General features: G+C 34.6%; 1 protein-coding gene across 23 annotated transcripts in view; it reads right to left on the minus strand.

Moving 5' to 3' along the window:
• The window catches only part of LOC131439075 (serine/threonine-protein kinase MARK2-like), a 143548-nt gene that overhangs the window by 20092 nt on the left and 103854 nt on the right, over positions 1 to 19602 (minus strand). For 22 of the 23 annotated variants that reach the window (XM_058609636.1, XM_058609635.1, XM_058609632.1 and 19 more), the window contains one exon: positions 19342 to 19456. In XM_058609636.1, coding sequence (XP_058465619.1) covers positions 19342 to 19456 — 115 coding nt within the window. Of the gene's footprint in view, positions 1 to 6613; positions 6950 to 19341; positions 19457 to 19602 lie in introns of those variants that run through there. The other variant, XM_058609645.1, reaches the window with a different exon arrangement.

The raw sequence follows: 19602 nt of genomic DNA on the forward strand, positions 1-19602 counted from the left end.
TGCATTGAAACTGAATTTGTGTCACAGAAAAATACAAGACTTTATATTTATCGCGATAACATATATGTTTTTATGTACTAATCGCATCTAAACTAAATTATCTAGACTTTGTCACGGTAGATTTATGATACAAGCCTTCAAAGCCGAGATATTCGATGAACAAGTAGAGGTATGCATTTCAGAGCGTTCCAATTTTCAGCAGTTCTTCAGTCAGAAAAAATACAAGTATATATATATATATATATATATATATATATATATATGTGGTGATCAGGTTTTAAACATCTACAGCTCAACCAATTTCAAACAAATTGTTTATATTACTACACCTACTGCTTGAAAATATTTCTACGTATCGATTCGAGTCAATTAAACTATATATTAAAATATTGATGACATTGAACAGAGACGACAGTTTCGCATTCATCAGTTCACGGTTTTCATTAAATTTCCGCCCTTGTGCGTTCGCATTTAAGGAAATCGCACACAAAAAACAAAAACACTCTGATTGGGTCGATGATGCCGTAAAGAAGGTTACTGTGGACATCAGCATGTGGACCTTCTGCGGGTTTACTTTATGCGCAGTTCGTCACGAATCACTCGCGCAAAACAAGAATTTGTATTGAACCCAAAGATGCCAGGTGTGCAGATTTTGTAAATAAGCAGCAATTTTATTTTTGCAGACTTTTAAAATCGCCACGGTCAATTTTTTTGCTCGCCACACCGATTCCGTGCATCATACTGTAAAGAGAAATCGAAGTTCGCAGACTTTTTTTAAGAGTTTACAGGCTGAAAATTTTTGAGTTTTTTCCTGGCATTTCTAATCGAACCGACTTACACTATGTTCGGTTTGATGAAGCCGTAGAAAAGGTTGCTACGCATTCACTACTAGACCGTTTGTGGATTTGTTTTGTGCGTCGTTCGCTTCGAACGGTAGACATTTTCATCGGAATTCCGTTGTTTCTTCACATTCGAGGTAGACGCAATATGACCTCGATCATGGAGCGCTGGATGAACGTGATTAGCACCTTTCAACAATCAACACTCACAAGCTAAACGGTTATTTTCAGAGTATCCAAAATTCTCAATGAATAATTTTCGAAAAAAAATTGGGGGTGGGGTGTTTAGCAAAACGATTAGTCGCCCACCAAACCAATTATCGAAAACTAATGATTGTTTTATGAGCTCACAAGAATTTTCTGTAAATATTTAGAAGAGTTATTTGTCTACCAAGCAAAAACTTACTCCAGTTTTATTTTTCACAGTTTCGAATTTTGCAAAGAAAAATGGAATTTTTATAGTCATTTCACTGAATGATACATTAAGTTAAAAATATTAAATTGGTTTCAAGCTACGAGTAAAAATAGATGCAGATTTCAATCTCGTTCTGTTCTCTCAAGTTCTTATTGAAATCAGATAAAAATATATACACAGAAAGAAATAATGAAATTTACACGACATGTAATTCAATAGCAACATGGAATAGACATAGGTTGAATCTAAAGTTTGCTTGAAAACCATCATCGATGCAAAACTAATTCACTAATTTTCAATGAACAGAACTGTATCTTTCAAATAACGCTTAGTATTGCGATTGAATTAAATTGAAATGTACAAAATTTTAAAGTAAGTTTATATTTAATTGCCTGCTCCAAATATGTGCTGAAAATAGATGTAAATTCACAAAATATTTCCATCTGTGTAAATCACAAAAATAATTGTATTCGAAGAAAGAGAACAACTGCAAAAAACTGCAGAAAATTGGTTAATAGGCAAAATATGCTTTAAGGTCTGAGGACAGAGGGTCGCGTGTTGAGTTTTAAATCGACCACGTGGCTCGCTCAATTCCCTTTACGTATCGTATTTCTCTTGTACTCTCTCGTATATGAGCAAACTGTACCGGGTTGCCAGCATACATTTTATTATTTTGATGAGAAGTTTTATCACATTAATCTATCGTAAGGGTTGGACATTACATGGATTCCAATGAACAATGAAAAAATATTCAACTTTCACAACGATTGAATGTCTGTGCGTTTGGCAGCCTTGTCAAAGCCAATTTTATATCTCTCTCCTTTTTCATTGCATTGAAACTGAATTTGTGTCACAGAAAAATACAAGACTTTATATTTATCGCGATAACATATATGTTTTTATGTACTAATCGCATCTAAACTAAATTATCTAGACTTTGTCACGGTAGATTTATGATACAAGCCTTCAAAGCCGAGATATTCGATGAACAAGTAGAGGTATGCATTTCAGAGCGTTCCAATTTTCAGCAGTTCTTCAGTCAGAAAAAATACAACACGAGCACACGACACGAATGCATCATTCTGAAAATTTCACAGAATATTCTCAACTAAATTTCGAAGACATTTTCAGGTGGGTTTTTTTATATTCTACCACTTTACGGTACTGTCCTCAGCCCTTAAAAACGCCCGTCACACTAGCCGACCCCCTTAAGCGGTGACCAACCAAGGACTAACGGCCAGGAAGGATCCTTATCATTACATCACAGTTGTTTCCATAGCACTAAACTCGAATCTCAACGTTCAGAATTGAGCAATAGAGGAAGTGCCGTGTTCCATTAGGACAACGCCAGGTCACATACGTATATGGGGACTTGTCAGTGAGCATGATTGGCCTCAGTGTATTGCATTCAATACTTTGAGTGTTTATCAGCTGTACGCGTTAACTTTCAACGCTTTCAAGTATTACGACAAAAAAGGATTTTTGGTGGATTTCGATCGCGAAAACAAAGGAAAACGCGTTCAAATCTATTCGATAGCGCTGTTCGTGGGAATATAAAACAAAATAAGCTGCGAACTGAAGGAAAAAAAGCACTCACTTATTTTTTTATTATAGAAATTTTACCACTTGGTTTTTCCTAGAAATCAAAATTGATTCCAAAGAATTTTTTGACTTTTCAATTGAAATTATATTGCCAGTATCAATGTAATTTACATCGTGCGCAGTTCTGTGGCCAGTCGTTTTTATTTTGCTATCGTTAGTTTCGCCTTATTGATTGCCTCCGTGAAATGACGCAGTATTTAGAGTCAATTCATTAGGTAGAAGTTAGCATCCGTATCGATCAAATTAGCCTAGCATGTAGTTTTGGGTCCATTCGTCTGGTGTTTGCGAGATGCCAATGAGAAGAACAGTTGGAAAATTTACTTGATACGCCGAGTGCACTGAACCAGAGGTAACTATTTTCACAATAATCAGCAACAGAAGCTACGCATTTAAATAAAATTCAATTGGACTTATTTAACATGGAAGAAATTCAATAACTTAGTTCTTGTAAGCACCCAAAATCGATCTCAAAGAATGAGTTAATATTTTCTTGCATTGAAATTTAGGTGTGCGTATTAATGTAATTCGCATCCTGTCAGTTCTGTCGAACTTTAGTATACGTGAGCCGCACCGATTTTGGAAGTCAAGAAGTAGAAGCTTGCGTAATTAACGCAATCAATCAACGGATCAATCAATCGAATATAAATTTTAACATAAAACGGAAAAGCAATATGTTATAACTAACTCCCAGTAAACACTGAATCCTTCGGAGTTCCTCATCAAAGTTGATCTTGACAGTTGGTTTACTGGCCGTTAACCCAGAAACGCAAGAAATGAAAACGGTTATCTACATTCGAAAGTGCGAAGGAAGTATGTCAGCTTTGTTTGAAGTCACGTGATCCAGTTATGTCTCAGACATTTTTCCATATTAAGAGCACTAAGTAGAATTTTCGAATTTGTGGAATCGTATTGCAGGTGTGCTTTTTGTGAATGACTTGTGACATCAACACGCAGATGCAGTTGATGGTTTTTCCGGAATATTTTAATAATCTTCAACTATTTAATAATTTTAGCTGCCACAGAATATACCAAACTTCTTTTGTGTAAGCGCACAGAAAGTAAGCTTCCAAGCGATCCGCGTACACGGAACTCGATGTATATAAGTAACTGCGTCATAACCGACTGATTGTGCGAGCCCTTAAAGTAGAATTAATTGGGATATTCTTAAATCTACTACCAAAAACCTCGCAATCTTTTCCAACTGATAGCTATAGTATGAATATCAATATACTTCAATTTATTATTGAAGCTGGCGGTGTATTAAAACAGACTATATCCGCTAGTTCTTCGGGATTTTTTCCTAATCTATGATTTCATTTCTCTAAAAACTGTCTCACAAAGTATGGACGCAACCAAAAACCGCTGCCATTTCGCAATGGTTCAGAATCTGTCAATTTTTATGGCTGCGTCCTGTTGTTTAAACTCTCCTCTAACCACTTGTGCAATTGTTTATTCGTTTTCATTAGTTTCTTCCCAAAAGACATGAATCCCCCAAATTTCCCAAAACTTCGACCAATTGAGGAATTTTGGGCATTAACGAAGGCACATCTTAGGAAACATGTCTTGGCAGCCGAAACCATTCAACAGTTCGAAAAAGATTGGAAAAAAGTGTCAAAACTTTGTCGCCACGAAGTCTGTACGGAATTTAATGAGGAACGTTCACAAGAAAGTGCGCCAGCTAGTCTACAATGGCTAAGTAGCAAATGTTGAGAATAATATTCTGTTGTTGTAGTCTGATATTATCAGTATATCGAATAAAATTTAAACACTTGTGAATTATTTACAGCGAAATCAAAGTGCGTCCATACTTTCTGGGACAGTTTTTAATGCGATCAATTGTTTTGCCATCAATTCGAAAATTTAGGTCTTTTTTATTCAAATTTATTTTCTATAACGTTAATTACCAATCAATAAAAACTTCCTTTAAATGGGCCAAGATATCATCTAAAAACTTGACTACAATGAACAAAATAGTGTCAACAGCATCATGAAAAACACTTGAAATTTGTTTCATGTCACTCATTAATATACATAATAAATAAAATAGGCCCTAAGCCACTTCTTTATGTCTCACCAAGTGCTTATGTGCTACTTCAGAGCGTAGATATTGCTTTACAGGCGCACTTAATACCGTTGCAAACCAAATTCAAAATGGTTTCGCAATAATGCTTCTCTCAATATCCCGTTTGCTACGGTATAAGCAAATTATTGGTACACAAATGATGCATCACAATCGGACTCCAACAATAGTTTCTAATCAACGCTACATGCTTAGCCGTTGGGACACATACATTTTCTCAGTATTTTTTTTAATACCGTTAACATTTTCTCAGAATATAACAGCTTTACATATTTCGTCAATTCAAGTTTGGAAGCGATAATTTTAGGAGGAATTTCTGTAACGACGTAGAATTTAGACTGACCCTGCTCGTAGATATTTATATAACCTTTTCATTCTCTGTTCGTCTATGTTGTATGTGAGTGATTCTTTTTTTTTATCATTGTTATATACAAGAATGTTTATTTATTTGCTATCAAATATTTTTGCAGGCGGATAGATCCCTACACATCTTTTTCTAAAATTTAAACCAACAAGTTTGAGAACGGGGTTTTCACTGCTGCTGCTTATGGTGTATCCTTTTCAAACTCAAAATTGGATTTTCGATGTTTATGTTCAATCGGAATTGCAAATATGGTCGTGTTGAAAAAAAAAACATTGCACTTTCCGTTTGAGCTGCCATGTTCTGTAGACTAAATTCCAATAATTTAAATACACAAAACCATTCATTCCCATCAATGCATGGCATGAATCATCACATTTGAACATGAAACAAAGTGATTATGTCGTGCGATTAGAATCTGAATCTGCTTCCGCGTATAGTTAGATCATTGAGAGACCATCGTGATAGTTATGATGTTACTACTGACAGTAGGAAACATGTGGTGTAGTTACTGGAATGGTTCAATGCCATCAGGAACTAGGAACAATAGTCAGTGGGTAGAAATGGTTCGAAATAAAACTGACCAATAAAACTCATTCTCATGATATTGAATGCATGTTAGCGTAAAAAACTGATTCGAAAAAAAATACAGTCACTAATAGATACGAAAAAACATACAGTAACAACAGGAATCATTGTGCAACCCTTTCAATCTTGGAAACGGGAGAATATATGGATATGTCGACTCGGGGTTGTGGGTGTTTGTTATTCGTTTTCTACTCTAGTTAGCGAGCATAATCAATATAGAGATGACAGCTATGTGGAAGAATGACAGATGACTCTATACGTCGAGTAGCAAAATGCTCTTAACGAAAAAAAAACATTTGAGATGATTATAATACAGATGAGATCAACTACGCTTTATGGAATAAGAAGGGACACAGGCGAGGACAAATAACATGCACGGGGACTTACGCAACTTGCGTCCATATAGTTACAAAAACAACGGATAAGCGACAAATATGGGCCATTATTATTAGCCAGTCTAGGGTGTTGTGCCACCTGATCTGGCAAAGGCAACTTGGATCGAATCCAGGAAAAAAAAGAATCAAACAAAACAAATTTTAGTACTGAATTTATCCACTATTCGTCTTATTTCACGTCTTATGCTATCATATACAAAGCGTTGCTGATTGTTTAACAATGTAATATTTCTGATTACATAGCTTCCTTATTCTATGCATTGTACCGAACTTGATGCATGCACTAAGCTTACTCGATAGTTTCTTACAAAACTGTTGATTTCACTAATCTCTATAAAAATATTCGATTGGCTCTCTGTGTATAAAACTTACAAATTTTTATTTCTTTCTCTCATATCGACAGAGAGAGCTCGAGCAAAGTGAATTTCTCGACCTTGCTTATTGAAACCTAGCAAACCAGCATATCGTTTTCTTTTTCTTATAACCAAATGTAAAAATTCATCGCGTTCGATTCACATAATATGTGCAATTTTCACTGTACACTGTCGCAGGCGGATTTTCTCCGCCATACCGAATGATTATAGCAAAGTTTTACTTCTGTCCATCGAGTTGTGCATATTATGTACAATTTATTCTTTATCTGAATCCTTAGAATTAAACACCCTAAACCTAAAGTGATTATAAAACGAAAGAAAAGAAAATGAAAACGTAAAATCAAACGGTGCTGGTCTTGATATAAGCGTATGTATTTACACAAACTTGAGAAAATAAAGCTCAAACAAAGTAACAAAAAAAAAAACATTGAATCAAAAACAGTAAAAAATCTGAAAGTTCAACACAAAGAAATAAAAATAGACCTGCACCTCATTGCCTGTTAACAGTTTTCGAAAGACCTTACTGAACCCTACAAAACCTAATTGTAACTGATTAATTCTTTTTTAAACTTCACGATAAATGCAAGTTGTCATTTACAACAACAAAAAATTGCCATGCCAGAAAACCAGACCAGTAAGAAACACATAACATTTGTAAAAAACAAAATTCATCGCTAACTAACGGCAGAACTTTCTACTGCAAATTAAGAAAGTTACAGAGCAAAAAAAAAGTAAATCATGTGAAAATTGTGGGCTTATATTGCTCATAAACGATTGTTATGACTGTGTTATCACGGTGTGTTGAAAAAATAAAACAAAATGCTAACAAATTTAATTTAAACAGCCAGAATATAGTAATTAATTTAAACAGAACTGCCCATCTCTCTCATTGGATTGTGCAACGATGAACACTTGCAGGTTTTCGGGAAGAATTAATTTCTGAAGTTGCATAGCAAATTGTTCATTTCATTAAGCTAGAGATCGTACACACCACCAGTAGTATTTTTTTTTGTTGTTTCAATTATATAGGTTTTAATCTTAAGGTTCGCCTTTCCGGTCCAGAAAAATCTCCTGATCCTATGTGCGGGGTTGGGAATCAAACCCAGACAGGCTGCGTGAAAGACCCGTCCCCACCAGTAGTTTGAATATAAACCAACATCGTAAAGATTTTTAGGGTCGGAACAAATTTATGAAATAATTCCATTTTTTAAAATTTATTAACAATAAAACGTTTTTCAGAACGGAAAATTTGAATAAATGATCGAACATGCTAGGAAAAAAATCGTTTATAGGCTGCACCCTTGTGCGAGTCGTTACACCCCTCTAAACTGTAATTGGAACGGTTTCATAACAACACAACATTCCCAAAGTACAATGATTGCATGTGTACTGAATAGAGCCGAAAAAACTAAGTCTTGATGAAACATTCCATGGTAGTAGTTATCATTCTGTTTGAGAATATTTCGATGACAGTTCTTAGTGTACAGGACCGACACCAGAAAAAAAAACGAAGAGAGACGAAGCATTTTCGTTTCTCATTGAAAAAAAAAAGAGAGAGTATAATAGCCAATGTCACTCGTTCCCCTATGACAAGACGAATCCAAACTAACGTCTGCAGAGATAATAAGCAGAATTTCAATTCTTATTGGCTCTAAAGAGTGACTAACAACCTCTTTGGAAACCAAAACTACTACAGATTCGAGCACAGGTAAAAGTAATTGTGAAACCTTTTTCTGTCATTTTCGATTCTCAAAGCTTCGGTTGAATATCGACATTGCATACTATGGGATTTTCACCGCAAATGACTGAAAGGGCAAATGATAGAAAGAATACAATTTTGAAACTACTGTTCCGCTTATGTCATGGATTTCGTTCTCAAAGGTTGAAAGCGAAGCTGAGAGTGACATTAATTTCTCGTCATTTTCGGCTAGTTTGAGTCAATGAAAATGATTTTTATTAGCTCTGCGGAAGATAGAACTACGTAAGAATAATTCCAGATAGGAAACCGAAAAATTTACAATTAGCTTGTACACGGAAAACCCTCCAATCAAAAAATTACGATCTCGCAATTTTTAATTTTTGCAGTTGTTGTTTGAACTAATAATTAGTTGATTCAACCAATTTTGATTTGCACATATTGAAGTAGTTGAAAAATATGTTGTTTTTAATGCTGTCAAATGTCAAAAATAGCACAAAGCAAAACAAAAATCGCAATGGAAAATCAACCATTACTTTAGTTGAAATTCAACCGCGTTTCTTAAACATTTTCATGCAAATGAAATTCGCTTATTATACGTTTGTAAAACTCGCGAAGAGTAACTTTTGAATGATAGTAAATTAATGTGAACTGATAGCCGTTAGAGATATTGGACAAAACGTGTTTAACCAAAACTAGAACCCAGTGAATTGTATGGATTTGAATTTTGGTCTTAGAATCAACTTGATTCTCCACCGTGAAATGCATGTTAATGAATGAGCATCATGTTATCTTAAAGTCATGTACAAAAATTGTATGAACAAAGTGATTAAATTGAAAATGTTTAATATTCATTCATATAATTTGTTGAAACTGTAAGTTGGAATGGCTCAAAAAATAAAAATCAGTGCATTCGGTTCGACTTTTTGTTCGTAAGTAATATAGTGGTCACAATTAGAAAGTTCCGTTAACACCAGCACTACTAGAAGACAATATATTATTTATATTAAATATTACATATATCTTAACATACCGAATTTTCATTTAAAAACATCAGAACGTATATCAATAAGGAATATTTTATTGTCAATCAAAATCAATAATTTTGCTTATGTTGAAATAACTAATCGTAATATCTAAAACAACTAAAACCGATTTGTTTTTCAACTCACAAAACTGTTAAATCAAAAACAAGGTCGGTTGTTGTAACTAAAATCTTTATTGAAATTGAAAGGTGTGTGTCTTGACTAACTGACGGCATATTTTTTTCAACCAAAAATTTTGTTATTTCAACCATCGTTTCTGTTGATCGAAAAACAAAAATGACAGATTAGAAAAAACAACAATCGATTAGTTGTACCAAAGTTCAACCAATCAAATTCATAAAAACAACTAATATTTTGGTTGTTTCACGATCGCGAGGGGTTCCCCTCTCTCCTCTCGACAGATTCTTGCGGATTCTATATATTAATTATGCAATCAACACTGAAAACTATGTCTGATTTTTTCTACGAACAATATTAGAAAAATCGAAACAAATCGCTCTTACATGCGCAATAATTGATATAAAAAAGTGTAAACAATGTAAAATAAGTTATAGGGATTTATACTTTTTTTCTCCATTACTAGATGGAATACGGAAATTCGGTACGCACGATCCGGCATCGCTGGTAGTCGCAGAGTAGGGAGAATATATTTCTCATTAATAGTTTTAAGCGAAATTACAAGTTCCTTTCTCTAGCAAGGTAATCGATGTTCGACTGTATAATTGACAAAGATATTGGAAGAAAATCGTTAGATAGGGGGCGAACTGGAATGCGTTCGGGGTACGTTGTGAACCTTATATTGTCCTGGAACGCTTTCAATCACAGTTGCCGGTGATATAACGGTAGTGCGTATGCGAGGAATGCATGTAAGTCGCCGATTAATTTGCAAAAAATTAGTTTTCGATAGAATTGACACGATTAGTAAAAAATATCCACTAGTCAACCTTTTTCATATAGAAAGGCTAAGCAATCACTGTCAAAACCGGCTTTTGCTATTCAATTATATTAAAATCTGACTTCCGGTTCCGGAGTTACAGGGTAATATGTGCATAAAAATGAATAAGTATGCACTGCATTATCTCAGAGTTGGGTGAACCGATGTTCACAAACTTGTAAGTTCGAAGTGAAAGACCTAACATGTCTATGAAAAATTCTTGAAATTTATCCGGATACGACGTTTGGTTCCAGAATTAAAGTGCGATAAATGAAAAAAAAAATAGACGGATATTTTGATGTTGAAAAAAAAGTTGAAAATTTGACAAAACTGATTGCTTATCTCTTCTAGTGTGCAGATCTTGTTGTTTGGCTCTGGTTTCCGTTCCGGAATCACCGGAAGTAGTGTTGAAAGGTCCAAAATGGAACTCACTTCAATTTTTCAACGATGGCTAAACCGATTTCCACTTACTCTGATTTGAATTAAAGGTTTTATGCTTTTATAGACTGTTGTGCAATATTATTCGGATCCGGATCCATCTTCCGGTTCCTGAATAAACAGTGCGTCCATTAAATTTCGATGCTGATTCAATAAATCACAAAATAAACAAGATTTCTTGAGTTTTTCCAATTTATTATTCGAAGTATTTCCTTCCATTTAATACATTTCTCACAGTGATTCAAATGCGTGCTCCAGCTCATTTTGTGGAATAGCCTCCAATGCTCGTGTCGAAGGCGTTTTGATGGCCTGAACATCATCAATAAAGCATCCTTTCAACTTCAACTTTATCTTTGGAAACAAGAAAAAGTCACTCGGTGCCAAATCAGGTGAATACGGTGGATGGTCTAACACCATACTTGATTTCGGGCCAAAAACTGACGAACAATGATTGATTTGTGACTCGGCGCATTGTCGTGCAGCAAGCACCATTTCTCTGGATTCCCATATTCCGGTCGAGTACGACCAATGACCGTTTGACCAGTTGGAACGGACTCTTTGTGGAGGATGCCTTTGCTATCGAAAAAAGTGATAGGCATAGTTTCGATTCTTGAAGGAAATTTTGGAGTATTTTTTACTTGTGGTGAGTTTTTTTACTTCCATTTCGAACTTTGCAGCTTAGTTTCTGGATCGTACTGAAAGCACCACATTTCGTGGCCAGTAACAATTGAATTCAGGAAGTTTGGATCATTGCTGGCGGCTGCAACGACTTCTCTGGAATGATTGACACGAAGTGATTTCTGCTTCTCTGTCAGTGTGTGCGAGGCAAACGTTGCACAGACCTTTGTTTTGCCCAAATCCTAGTGAAGAAAGAGACGAATCGTTTTTTTGTCGATATTCGAAGCCTCTTCTGTAATTTTTGAAGAGCTTTTGCGATCATTGGCAACATAATCACGAACATTTCATTCCGTACACTCGGCATTCCAAGAAATGTTTGTGCCACAAAAAAAAACTTTTGCTAGTGACAAACACTGATCGCCGTACACTTGTTGAATTACTCGAAATATTTCTGAAAGACTTTTACCAGATTTTACGTTGCATTCAATGATCGCTCTTTGTTCCATACTGAAATTTCAACGTCAGATGAAAAACTGTTCAGGAAGAACTGTCATATCCTTGTTATTTGTCAATCAAATGTAATGAAATGTGACACGTAAAAAGAGAAAGGTTCGAGCTTTAAAATGTGCGTTCGATCACATAGATTATCAACTGAGATATGATTCGTGTCTCGAAACATAATGGGCGTACTGTGTACATTTCGTCCCGGGTTGGCGGTTTAATGCATAGGACGCTGGTCTTACAAGCCAGCTGTCGTATGTTCGAGCCCGACCTGGAAGGATTCTTAGTGTCAGTAGGATCCATAGTACTAGCCATGCCATGATTCTGTACACTAAGAATCGGCTGCGAAGTCTGTTGAAACAGAAAGGCCAAATTCCACGAAAGGGATGTAATGCTAAGACTTTGCTTTGTGTACACTACAATGCAAAAGATTGGATATTCTTTAGAGAATTTTGTACAAGACCGTCACTTATACCGTTATACCTCCGGAACTGCAAGTGACAGAAAATCGATCTTCAAACATGATTGACATCTCAAGAGTAGCTTTAAAACGACCCTATCTTGCTGTTTGTTAAAACCGGTTCAGCCATCTCTAAGAAAATTGTGCGGAGAAAAATATTTGAAAGGTGCACACACAAAAACGCACATTTTCCTATTTTTCAGCTGAGTTGAATGGTATATAACACTAATGACTGTGCACAACACGTGAAAATTCTTCGAAACTGGGTACAAAACTGCTCCGATTAAGAAGTCTTGTTAGTTGATGACCAAACGAACCAATTTTTGCTATACTGGTCACCAATTTTTAATTTAAACACTTGGACACTCCAAAATTAAACTTAAATTGATTACTCAAAGATGGATGAGTCAACTCCAACAAACTTAATATCAAACAAAAGGGTTTTTTTGTTGAAATTCATTCGGATCCGACTTCCGATTTCGGAACTATAGGATTATATGTTCTTATATGTAACTTTGAGTATTTAAAATTTCCAACCGTCTTTAAAATGGTGATTCAAAGCACGTACAAATTTTCGATTTGATGTTCCAAAATACTAACCGATTTCGGCTATAGCCGTCCTGGTCTCTTATCTATGAAACAGACATTTTTAATCATAGTTTTGATTCAATATTTAACGATTCTTTCTGTTTCATATTGCTGGAAGTATTTCTAGAAAATTTTAATTGGGCACATCGTTTTCTTCCTCAAGCTTATTTAACTAACACGAATGAGCGTAATTGTCGCACCTCACTAAATATATTATTTTCAAATTTTAATTACGAAATTTCATTACAAGTCGATATCACAATATTTTTTTATTATTTTAAGAAGTTATGATTTTATGCTAAGAGAAAGTTATGTTTATATGTTTACTATTTACTCTTAAACAATTCAGAATCAAAACGCCAATGGTTTCAAAGGGGTCCGCGAAATAAAAAAGATTTAGAATCACTGGCTTATACAATAGAAAAAAAACAAAAACATAATAAGATATCTTTCAACACTCTTATTCGACCTTTCACTACATTCGAGATTTAATTTTTATAATGAATCAAACTCAAGTCTTAAATATTTTTCGGCCTAAAAAAACAATTCTTAATATCATTTGTGTACATCTATATTACAGAATGATCCCAATGTTACACGTTTTAGAACATTCTTTCGATCGAGTCGATAACCGTTTAGGTTTTAGTGTTTTAGCTTTTAGGTGCTGCTGATAAACTTTTTAGGTGATTTATTTACGTTGAGTGACATGCAAGCAAATGTGACTGAAGTAACATATCTCAGAAGAAAAAAATGAAGGATTTTTGCTCGAACAAAGTCCGTACAATGTTGAGTAACGTGAGTTATTTGTAATTTCATAACTAAAATGTTGAATGTTTTTGAACATTCGGAATTTTCCGCCCGAAATGAGAATAATTCTTGACAGTTTCGTGAAAAAGGAAGTGCTTATTAGTGTTTATTGTTATACGTAGTTAATTTTGTTTAGTGAATTTTAGCAACAGTGACTTGATTAAGGTTTGCGTTTGACTCTTCAAAATGCGAAAAGGTAAATATACTTTGTTATTGAAGAATTGTATATTTTATTGCATACGTTGAATTTCGATCTTAGGAATCATTTATGAGCATTCTATACGCTGATCTTGTGTACCTTTTCCTGTCAATTCCTGTTCTTTAATATAGTTCGAAAGATGACACATTTCTGGCAAACAGTTAGTGGAAACGATTGCTACAGGTGCCGTAATGATAGGAAAAAAAAGGTTAACAAAGATACTATCATTTGCAAATTGAACATAATAACTGCATTAAATTCGTGACAATCTATTTTTTTATGCGGCACGCATCTTTGTTTTCTATATAGGGTTGCAAATTACAACTTCAAGTAAAAACACATATAGAAATGTGATCAGTTTTTGAACTCTTACAACTCAGTCGAATTTGCTTCAATCACTAGTATTATTTCACCTAATGATTGGAACTAATTTTTTTTACGTATCGATTTAAAAGGATACAGCCACGCATATTTAATTACATGTGAGTGAAATTTCGATTAATAGCAAACATTTTCCTATTTAACTACTAAGAGTCTAAGACGCTGAGCTGACTGGCTAACGAAGACGTTGGTTTTCAAGAAATAAGCGTCATATCAGTTCTGATTAGTCATTCAGAACAAAATTGAAACTGTGAAAGTGCGAGAGTCTATAAATATAAAAAAAAATCAATAATGCTTCAGTCTTACATGAAACATATCAGAAGAAGGTTTTGTGCTAGACAGCAAGCATCACTCGAAGCGATGTACTAGTTACTTGATGCTGATTCGCGTGATGCTTGCACAAGTGTGCATATGCGAATGGAATGCAAAATTAGATCTGCTTTGGAGTTGAAAAGATTTGAAAATAATGCTTGATTGCATAAGAATAATTTACAATATCAATCATAAGAAATCGTTCTATTATGATTATAGCTTTATTGCTTTCATCAAAACATCAGATTTGGGATACCAAAGTGCGGCCACGATTTGCGTAACGCAAGCGAGACTCAACGCTATTAAAATTATTGCATGCAAAACAAAACTTGAATACGAATTTGCTTTTGAGATTTCCAAAATCGAACTTTTTTTTATGCCAAATGTCTTAGAAATGCATGAAACGTCGAGATCTGGTGTAATTTCAAATTTCAGTTATAGAAGTTTTATCCCGATTATCATTCGTTTTTGGTGCCAAAGAAGATTTTTCTAAATAGCACTACGATTTCCCCATTTCCCCGGGCCATTTCGTAAATCGGATGGACTTATTAGGTTTCGAATAAAACGAAACTCTGACCGATGTGTTGATTGTTATCGTAAAATAGCCTTTGCATCTGACTGTGGACCAAAAACATAAACGCCAGCACACCTCTGGAGCATGTTTGACGATGCCTATGAGGAATTGGGTGGACTTTTTGCTTCGAATGGTAACTGTTAATGAAACCAGCATTCACTGTCATAAAAAAGGGACAGAATGAGTACCCGGAAGTGAACTGAAACCGGTACGTGTACTCCTCAGCGGCTTAGAGAGGCTCAATAGGTTGTAAAATTATGAGATCGGGTTTTTTGGGATTGTCATGCGGACTACCACGAAAAATGAAAAATCAAAAACAACGAGTATTACTGCGCATTATTGGAACGATTGAAGGCCGGAATTTCTGCGGAACCATTTGATATGGAGCGAAAAATAATTGGTTTTTGTAATACAATGTGCAGATCCGCAACCAATTGCTTTTCCATTTATCTTATTTAAACAAATCGGCTTCTTTCGGACCCAAAAATGCCTCATCAATATAAAAATCAGATCGCGTGAGGCGATCATCAACGCACCCAAGGTGTGCTTTTATAGATCTTTCGAAAATTACTTTTTAAATAGAATCAAAATCACTGAAACAAATGTATCGAATCTACACGGAACGACCGAAATCAGCTCTGCGCCTAATTCGTATTACTGTTTTTGAATTAGTTGATTTTAGCAAAAAAAATTTCAAAATAACTTTGAAATTAATTAAAATTGAGAATTTTCTTTGCTGGAAAAAACTTTTATTTTTAGAGAATGTGTTTATTCTGGGCAAAAACCAGCAATATTTCAATCCAACTCGAAATTCTCATTGACAACTAATTTTGTTATTAAAATCAGAAAATTTCTTTCTATTTATTTATCACTATCATTTCTGAAGGACAGCACAAAGAAAACAAAAATAAAATTGGTTTTATTAACAAGTTTATTAGCCAAAAACTTATGAGAAGTGTCAAATCAAAACAATCCATTAAAAGGCTAAAAAGGGCAGTCTTGTTGAAACTGCTTGCAAATTATTTTGATATTTTTCGCATGTGTTACGATATATCCATATATAAGTTTCTAAACCGATTTGTGAATTTGTGCGCATTTGAAGCGAGTATGCGTAATAATGTTTTTACGCGGAACAGTAAAGTGAGTTTCGAATGTTCCACTCTAATTGTATATGTCAAATGATGTTTTTTGTATCTTCCAATCTTCTGGGCTACGCCATCCGGTGTACTACTTGTATTCGGTTTTTGTTTTCCTGCTCAAAGTTTTCAGAGTCGATTTCGCGAAGTCGAATGAGGAAAACAACGATTTAGAATAAAAATTTTCAAAAAGAAGTTTGTTCGTTTATGTCTTTTTCTCCAATACAACATCGTATTTATACCTGCCAATATAGAAAAGACAATCGAGACTGAAATTTTTTTCGGTAGTAGTGTGCCATCTAGTGGCTAGTAGTCATTATGGTGTAAACGTTTTATCGGTGACAGTGCGCCATATAGCTGCAAATAACAGAAGCCAATTGAACCATTTATGTTGGTTGAAAACAACGTTTTATTTTTCTGATTCAACTAAAAAATTAGTTGAATGGAAATAAAGTGTGCCTTAGCTAAGACAGCATGTTGAATTGGTGAATTCAATAATGTTGCACTATTTATGTACCTTTTAATTCCACTATTTCACTGTCACGTTATTACACTTTCACAAAGTCACTATACTTTAATGAAGCATAACAAACGTTACAATACAGATACGCGTATTTCGGAATGTTATTTACATCCTTCTTCAGTGTATCGGTTTCATAAGTTTGTTTAAACATAAATAGTGCAACTATAGAATATATTCCGCTAACAGCTCTAGGTAAAAATAGTGGTGAATTCAACTAAAAAAATAACCATTTCAACCAATATTTTATTATTATTAAGGGTATGAGGATTGAAAAATCTAAATTAGCAAAAGTAAGATTTTTTTAGTTGTCTCAAAAAATAACTACTAAAATCAGAAAATCAACTAAATTTTTCGCTAAAATGCTGACCTCGGTCTTTCCGTGTAGTGGCGACTACTTTGCATAAAAAACATTTTTTTTATTTTAAAGGAAGTTACATTCACTTTATCTAGTTTGCCTGAATCAAAAAAACGTGCTCAACCCACCTAGCAGTGAGATGATTCCTCGAAAGATCGATTGATGGATCGAGAAGAGAAATTGTATGAAACCACAAAATTATTTCTTTGGATCTGAACGTGCGACGATCGATTAAGCATTCCGTGAGATATCGAAGTGAGTTCCACTTTAGAAGTTTGGGTCATTATTGACGGTACCTCCAGAACCGGTATTCTGGGACCAGCATAACCCAAAACGATTTGTATGGCCATGAGAATTTATATGACGGATAAATTGAAACAATTTTGAAGAATTTTTGGTATTGTCATCGTCTATGACGGTTTGAATTTTAAAAACTCATCACCCTGTAATTCCAGAATCGGATAAAATTCATCAATTTTGTATGGAATTCTTTAAGTCTTTTAATTTGAATTTTTATTCTTTCATAAGTCGTTTAGGCCTTCTTTGAAATGAAAAACGATTGAGTAAAATACCATTTCATTTGATTCGAAAGTTTTGAAAATCAATGTAGCCATCTTTGAGAAATCGTAGTGCGTTTCAAATAAAACTTTTGGGTATCTTCTGGGCTCGAAAACCGAATACCGGTGAAATTGAAATAAGTTTATTTGGTTAACCAGAAGTCGAATCCATATGAAATTTTGGATCCTTGTATGGGAGAATAGGACTTTTCTGATAAATCTAAGCTTGTAGAAACTCAAGCCAACTCCGAGAAAATTGAGAGAAATGTTTTGTTACACACACATTTGCTGATCTTGACGAACTAATTCAAATGGCATATGGATGTAAGAAGTTATGTTCGTTCGAGTTTGAGCAAATTCTATACCTTTTTATATTAAAAAAAGGTAAAAAATCTAAGCAATTTCTTCGCCAAGCAAACAAAACAATTAAAAACATTTGTGAACCAGTATGATTTTTTGTAATTGTCGAATGGACCAGTAAGTCGACCAATCATTTTATTTAAAAAAAATGTTTTTCAATTTTCTACGCTCAAAAAATTAGTTTATTATTACGAAGAACACATCAAGTTTCAATTTTTTTATATCGGAACACAACTACTTAAATATGAAAAAGTTGTGTAATTTGTCAACGCTACTGATTTGGCCTTTGCAAAGACCCTAAATAGGCATGAATAGGAAACCCTTGACCTAACATTAAGTAAACAAATTAATGTCATAATGATTTTCTGATTATATACACAAGGTTGGGAATCTTGCCGAAAAGCAGGCAGCATGAAAGGTGATCGAAATATTATTTCAGATCAATATGCGCATCTCATCTAGCTGCTACCGAAAGTTTGGTGTTGATATTTGATATATGCATCTATGCAACATATTTCTATTCTATCATTCGACTGAAGAAGAATTGTATCAAAAATTTAAAGTGTCTGGGTGTTTCTGGCTGGAATGGGTTTACCTCGCGTTTTTCTTTTTTGAGTACTTAGGAGCAGTTTATTTTTATTTTTGCTCAACGACTATTAACAATGATTTAATTTGTACCCTAAATCGACGTGGTGTATACGACCCTGACCATGATCTGATTAAACTAATGTTTAGCCCATAACAATGATCTACTGCATTACTAATCTTTAACAACGTAGCATGACAGCACAAATTCACACAATCAAGTTGTAACAAATGTCGAACAAGCTGAACACGTGAACTAGGTACGAAACAAGTGAAACAAGAGAGCGTGTCGGTGTACACAGTCGGACGAAGTATGTGAAGGAAGACGCGTGGTGTTTTTTTTTGTTAGATGAAAGAAAGGAAAATGAGTAGTAGTGGTGGTAGAATAGTACATTTGTAAGACCGAACGAGGATAGCCAAACAAAACGAACAAAATAAACAACATAAAATGAGAGGAGTTAGAATAACGAGTTTAGTAAATATGAACATAAAACACAACCAGGAAAGTTGCCGAAAAATAAGATGACTGAAGCTGTTTTTTTTTTCTTCACGTCTATCGGACGCATCAATTAAGGAAGGAAGAATATAGTTGTGATCGAACCAATGAGGCTACTTACCGTTTGCTGAATCTGGTAGTAAGTCTTTGCAGGAAAGTCTTGCCAGTGTGGGGCGAGTCGCCAACGTTGCCTCCGGCTCCGGAGTATGCCGTGCTGTTTCTGGATCTGGTTTGGCCTACAAGCGTTTATTAGTGAACGGAAAAAAATGTATTAGTGTTTGTTTTTCGAAACGGTACTTTGTTTTCGTTTTCAACTGTTCACTGCAATTCGATTATACTGCGCACACAACAATTAACGATAGTAAGAGTTCAAGAATAACAT

The sequence above is a fragment of the Malaya genurostris genome, chromosome 3 (genome assembly GCF_030247185.1).
Source record: "Malaya genurostris strain Urasoe2022 chromosome 3, Malgen_1.1, whole genome shotgun sequence".
NCBI classification, from domain to species: Eukaryota; Metazoa; Arthropoda; class Insecta; order Diptera; family Culicidae; genus Malaya; species Malaya genurostris.